Source organism: Nannospalax galili, unplaced genomic scaffold (genome assembly GCF_000622305.1).
Source record: "Nannospalax galili isolate Female #2095 unplaced genomic scaffold, S.galili_v1.0 scaffold282, whole genome shotgun sequence".
Taxonomy (NCBI): Eukaryota; Metazoa; Chordata; class Mammalia; order Rodentia; family Spalacidae; genus Nannospalax; species Nannospalax galili.
Genome location: NW_008347693.1, coordinates 162,219 through 168,556, shown reverse-complemented (window position 1 = coordinate 168,556; position 6,338 = coordinate 162,219). Strand labels below are relative to the sequence as shown.

Below are 6,338 nucleotides of genomic sequence, written 5' to 3'. Positions count from 1 at the left end.
CCCCGGGGCGGAGGGCGCGCCGGGATGGGCCCCAAGCGGCGGCAGCTGACGTTCCGGGAGAAGTCGCGGATCATCCAGGAGGTGGAGGAGAACCCGGACCTCCGCAAGGGCGAGATCGCGCGGCGCTTCAACATCCCGCCGTCCACGCTGAGCACCATCCTGAAGAACAAGCGCGCCATCCTGGCGTCGGAGCGCAAGTACGGGGTGGCCTCCACCTGCCGCAAGACCAACAAGCTGTCCCCCTACGACAAGCTGGAGGGGCTGCTCATCGCCTGGTTCCAGCAGATCCGCGCCGCCGGCCTGCCAGTCAAGGGCATCATCCTCAAAGAGAAGGCGCTGCGGATCGCTGAGGAGCTGGGCATGGACGACTTCACTGCCTCCAACGGATGGCTGGATCGCTTCCGCCGGCGCCACGGTGTGGTGTCCTGTAGCGGCGTGACCCGCGCCCGGGCGCGAAGCGCGGCCCCGAGGGCTCCAGCCGCACCTGCCAGCCCAGCCGCCGTGCCCTCCGAGGGCAGCGGTGGGAGCACGCCCGGCTGGCGCGAGCGGGAGGAGCAGCCGCCGTCGGTGGCTGAGGGCTACGCCTCGCAGGACGTGTTCAGCGCCACCGAGACCAGTCTGTGGTACGACTTTCTCCCGGACCAGGCCGCCGGGCTGTGTGGAGGTGATGGAAGGGCGCGCCAAGCCACCCAGCGCCTTAGCGTTCTGCTGTGCGCCAACGCTGACGGCAGCGAGAAGCTGCCCCCGCTGGTGGCGGGCAAGTCTGCCAAGCCCCGTGCGGGCCAAGGTGGCTTGCCCTGCGACTACACCGCCAACTCTAAGGGTGGTGTCACCACCCAGGCCCTGGCCAAGTACTTGAAAGCCCTGGACGCCCGGATGGCTGCTGAGTCTCGTAGGGTCCTGCTGCTGGCCGGCCGTTTGGCCGCCCAGTCCTTGGACACCTCAGGCCTGCGGCACGTGCAGTTGGCCTTCTTCCCCCCAGGCACTGTACATCCATTGGAGCGGGGAGTGGTACAACAGGTGAAGGGCCACTACCGCCAGGCTATGCTGCTTAAGGCCATGGCGGCCCTGGAGGGCCAGGATCGCTCAGGCCTGCAGCTAGGCCTGGTGGAGGCCCTGCACTTTGTAGCTGCGGCCTGGCAGGCAGTGGAGCCTTCCGACATAGCCGCCTGTTTTCGGGAGGCTGGTTTTGGGGGTGGCCCTAATGCCACCATCACCACTTCCCTCAAGAGTGAGGGAGAGGAAGAGGAGGAGGAGGAAGAAGAGGAGGAAGAAGAGGAGGGTGAAGGGGAAGAGGAGGAAGAGGAGGAGGAAGAAGAAGGGGAGGAGGAAGAGGGAGGGGAAGGAGAGGAGCTGGGAGAGGAAGAGGAGGTAGAAGAAGAGGGTGAGGTTGATGACAGTGATGAAGAAGAGGAGGAGGAAGAGAGCTCCTCTGAGGGTTTAGAGGCTGAGGACTGGGCCCAGGGAGTAGTGGAGGCCAGTGGCAGCTTTGGAGGTTACAGTGCCCAGGAAGAGGCCCAATACCCTACCCTCCATTTTCTGGAAGGTGGGGAAGACTCTGACTCAGACAGTGATGAAGAGGAAGAAGATGAAGAGGAGGATGAGGAAGATGAAGATGATGAGGATGATGATGAGGATAGTGATGAGGTACCTGTACCCAGTTTTGGAGAGGCAATGGCCTACTTTGCCATGGTCAAGAGGTATCTGACCTCATTCCCCATTGACGACCGGGTGCAGAGCCACATTCTTCATTTGGAACATGATCTGGTCCATGTGACTAGAAAGAACCATGCCAGGCAGGCAGGAGTTCGGGGTCTCGGACACCAAAGCTGAGCCTCTGGGCATAGCTGTGTTCTAATTCAGATGGGCAGTACCAGTCCAAGGTAGAGAACTCTGGGTAGTTGCTAGAGATGGCCGGGGGAGCCCCAGGGCCTTTAATAATGCTTCCCCTAGCCCTGAGGTAGGCCCAGGGATTGAGATCTGCCTCACTGCCTGCTACTGCCTCTTTCTCAGAATCTTCTTTCCTCCCCATTAGTCCCTGGGCTCAGGGCACCGGGTAGGTGGGGAGCTGTCTGGTGCTACCACAGTGTGCCATCAGTGGACTAGACCACAGCAGCAGCCAGGGATGGATTCTGGAAGCCCCTGGCCGGAGAGTGCCTCTTCCCCTACCATCTAACCAGGTCTTTGGTGGGGGGGACCCCAAAGCCATTCTGAAAAGGGCTGCAGAAGGTCCAGCCTGGGCCCCCACAAGATTGGCAGCCCCCTTCCTGCACCCTAGGCTGCCTCAAGAAGCACAGTCTATCTTAGGACAGGCACCTGAGCCTGTCACTGCCTGCTTTCCACCTCCCTAATTCCTTTCTCTGGCCCAGTCTTTGTGACTTTGGCCCTTGATTTTCTTTCCAGATTGGAGGTTTCCGAGAGGCCCTCCAGGGGAGTAACAATGGGCACATCCGTTATGGGCAGCTGCAGGCCTTGTGCCTCATCCCTCTCTGGAAGGCCCTAATCCTGGGCAGAGGGACCTGGGGCTGGGCCCAGAGTCCAGCCATCCAGCTACTTCTTTCCCAGTTTGAATTCAATAAATATGTCCATTCCCCTTTTGTGGGAGTGACTTTTAACAGCCAAGGGTGCATCCTTCATGGTCTGGGCTTGCGTCTATTTTGGGGGACACACCCTTTCTGGGTTCCCTTTGGTCCTTGCTCTGGTGGGACATGGAAGCAAGGTTTGAACTAGTGGCCCAGATGGGTGAGGAGCAGGAAGTGCTATTGACACCTGACACCCACGTCTAAATGTTGCACAGTTTGGGGGAAAGAGGGTCTTTAGTGTTCCCATCTCTGGCTAGACTTGAGGAACCCTAGCTTTGCACTACTTTGGAGTTAGGAAGAAACTTAAGTTACTCAGCTGGCTGTAGGGAGGGAAGCCAACAGTCTCTTGGGCTAGAGCAGGCCTGATGACTGGGCTCATGAAAGCTGGTTAAAGAAGGGCTTGGCAGGTGTGGAGCCAGCATGAAAAGGGTATTAGGATGGCTATGGATCAGGTTGGAGTTAGAGGGTCATACAGGACACCCTTGGTTTACCTTCGGTGTCTTAAGAGGGAACCCTCCAGCTTTTTCAGTGATTGGCATCGCTAAGCATGATGACCACCCTTGAGGACAGTGACAGAAGGACGGTGAAATTACTAGGGACAGATTTTACCCACATGAATTGGTACTTCACTGTGCAGAGCCCTTTACCCAGCACCCTCAGTCCAAAGGTGAGGAGATGCCCTTCTTTCACAGCCTGCTCCTTCCTTCACAGTCCTCCTTACTGAGGCCCTCAGGCCAGCCAGGAGAAGACCCGAGCAAAGCTGGTAGCGCTCAGCCCCAAACTGGTCTTCCCACTCTGCCTGGGGCTGGAATATCACTTCTGTGGATGCTTCCCAACCCCTTAACATCTTCTAGCCACCTAGTTCTTCTCCCCTCCCCTGCATTGCTAGGGGGTAGGGGATATCCAAGGCATCCCTGTCCCTTGTCTGCCCTGGGTGTGGTTCCTTCCAGAAAGGTTTGGACATCATATTACTTTAAACAAGAAAGTTTGGGTCTTTGGTATTTCTGGCACTAGGGATTGTCTCTAAGCCTTGAAAAGTTTATGTTTTATTTTTGTTTTAAATGCCCATTTCATTTTTGCTTTATTTGTTATTGGAGCTAGGGATGAACCCAGGGCCTGTTGTACCCTAGGCAAGTATTCCACCACTGAGATACATCTCCAACCCCCCTTGAAGGTCTGAAACAAGAAAAAAGTTGAGATTCCACCTGGCATCAGTTCTTCCTCTAATTGGAGCTCTGGAGGAGGGGACCAGGAAGTACAGCCTACTCCCCATGGACCTGCTCTAGAGTAGGTAGGAGAGAGCAGTGGTCTTTCCTTTAGCGGTCCCTGGCCAAATCCAGGTCTGGTATCTCAAATACTAAGGCAAATCACTTCATCAGTCTCCTGCCAACGAGAATGACCCTTTTGCTGGAACAGGGATGAGTTCAATGGTAACACTAGCTAATAGGACCCTTGCTTGTGTGCCAGGCATTAAACACGCGTGCTCACAAAGCCCCTGTGAGGTTAAGAAAAACCCATGACAGACAGGCAAAGCCACACCATTTATCTGTTGGACACAGGTTTTCTCTCCATCTATTCCACAAGTACCCATTTACTGCTTACTAAGTATTCTTTCACTAAGAAGGGACCTATATTCCTACCCCTCCTGAGGGTGTGCTGCTTTGAAATGGGCTTGGTTATTGAAATCTCTTTCCTTCCCTCTCTTTTTGCCTTTTTGAGACAGGGTTCCCTGTAACCCCAGCTGGCTCAGAACTCGCTATGTAGACCAGGCTGACCCTGAGATCACAGAGATCTGCCTGTCTCTGCCTCCTGAGTGCTGGGCCCAAAATCTGTTTCTAATCCATGGTAGAATAGCTGTTTGGAGGGAGATGAGGCATGTGGCAGTGTCTCTAGAAACCCTTGTAAATTTCTTTCCAGGTACCCCATCAGGACTACTAGTCAAGAACTGTTCCCATTTCACAAAGGAGAAAATAGGGTTAAGGACTTAAATGACTTGCCAGAGAAAATGACCTTGAACTTCTGCTCTCCTTGGGAGTCTCAGTTACAAATTAAATGCCTCACTAGAACACACAGCTGGGTGGGGAAATGGCAATGACACTAGGACTACAGAGGTTTGTGGAGGAAGCTGGCAAGGAGGTAACTATTCTGCTTGTCACATAGCCTGGGTAGGTATCGAAACACCTTGGAGATGTTGCCTCTTTTAGGACTCAGGATTAAATGACACAGAAGGGAGATGGGTTTCTAGTCGGCTTTGATAAAGCCCAGAGTGGGTTAGTGGTGGGCAGACAGGTCATGCCCTTCTTTGGGAGAAGGGATGATAAGGATACATACCTAATTTTCCAAAGCCTGGGCTCGGGATAAGGTCACACGAAAAAACTACAACTCCCATAAGTCTCTGTTCCCAGGCAAGCAGGCCATAGTTGCCATGGTTTCGGAAAACAATATGGCTGCTCCCAGATGGGACTGGAGGCTGTGGTTTAGGGACTTAAACACATAGATCTGAACGCCCACAGTGGCGAAAGAGGACACACTTAAGAAGCCCTGGGATTGGGGTTAGACTCTGTTGGGAAAGGCCTGGCCTTGCCCAGGGAGCCAATGGCGAGCAGTGTGGACGAGGAGGCGCTGCACCAGCTGTACCTGTGGGTAGACAACATCCCTCTGTCCCGACCCAAGAGAAACCTCTCCCGGGACTTCAGTGATGGAGGTATGCACTCTTATGTGTGTTTTAAATATTCTGATATTCTGTTCTAGATGAATGTGTAAGCGGTTTGTGTGTCGGGTTTTGTGTATCTTTTTTTTTTTTTTTTTTTTTTTTTTTTGAGGCAGGGTCTCTCTAGCCCCAGCTGGCCTGAAGCTTGCTATGTAGACCAGGCGGACCTCGCTCTCACAGAGCTCCTCCTGTATTAAAGGCTTGTGTCACCATGCCAGTCTCATTTGTTTATTTTGTGTGCATGTGGGGTCGGGGAGGGGTGAGATCTGTGTTTTGGGTTTCTCAGTTTTGTGCACTTACATGTTTTTTTCTATTCATATGTGAATAATGTATGTCCATGTGTACATCTACTTGTTCTGTTTTGTGTGCATGCATGTGGTGTGTGTGTACCTGCAGGGACTTTAAGGACTATGATGTGTCTCTGTGTCTATATTTGTGAATCTGTGCTTGCTCACATTGCTGTGTTCTATGTCTCTTCTATGACTGTGTTCTTTTTGACATGTTTTGCCCCATATATATCCCTCCCTCCCTCCCTTCCCTCCCTCCCTCCTTCCTTCCTTCCTTTCTTCCTTCTCTTTTTAAGTATGTGTATGAGTGTTTTGCCTGCATTGTATGTAAGTACGCCAGTGTCATGCAAAGCCCGTGGAGGCAAGAAGAAGGTGTCACATCCCCTGGAACTGCAGTTATGGGCTGTTGTCAGCCACCTTTTGGGTGCTGGGAATTGAACCTGGGTCCTTTGGAAGAGCAGCCAGTGTTCTTAACTGCTATGCCATCTCCCCAGCCCCGTGTATGTTTCTTTTTGATTACATGCCTGTTTTTCAGGAAAGACTCCTGGATTTCAATTTCAGATGTACATATTTCTGTAGAAGTACAGAATTTCTACATTTCTGTATGTGTATAATTAAGTCTATGTATATTTGTGACTTCTGTGTTTCTATGTGTGCTCTATATTTGAGCCCATGTATGTGTCCAATGTGTTTGTACATTCTGCCCTGTGTATATCTGTAGAGGATTTTTGGGGGGGTCTTTTTGAGACAGGGTCTCCC

The 6,338-nt window shown here is 52.9% G+C and overlaps 2 protein-coding genes across 2 annotated transcripts in view; both read left to right on the top strand.

The window, feature by feature from the left end:
- The first annotated feature begins 6 nt into the window (after positions 1-6).
- Cenpb (centromere protein B) lies at positions 7-2,622 on the top strand. The gene has a single exon (XM_008844330.1). It carries the CDS (start codon positions 25-27, stop codon positions 1,831-1,833), a length of 1,809 nt encoding a protein of 602 aa, XP_008842552.1. The 5' UTR covers positions 7-24; the 3' UTR covers positions 1,834-2,622.
- A 145-nt stretch (positions 2,623-2,767) lies between these two features.
- Spef1 (sperm flagellar 1) overlaps positions 2,768-6,338 on the top strand; it is a 7,354-nt gene continuing 3,783 nt past the window's right edge. Inside the window, exon 1 of the mRNA XM_008844329.3 lies at positions 2,768-5,286. Within this exon, the coding sequence (XP_008842551.1) occupies positions 5,178-5,286 (109 nt within the window). The 5' untranslated portion in view covers positions 2,768-5,177. The remainder of the gene's footprint in view (positions 5,287-6,338) is intronic.

Excerpts from the sequence above, each read along its gene's own strand:
- Cenpb (XM_008844330.1), top strand. The coding sequence starts at position 25 with ATGGGCCCCAAGCGGCGGCAGCTGACGTTCCGGGAGAAGTCGCGGATC.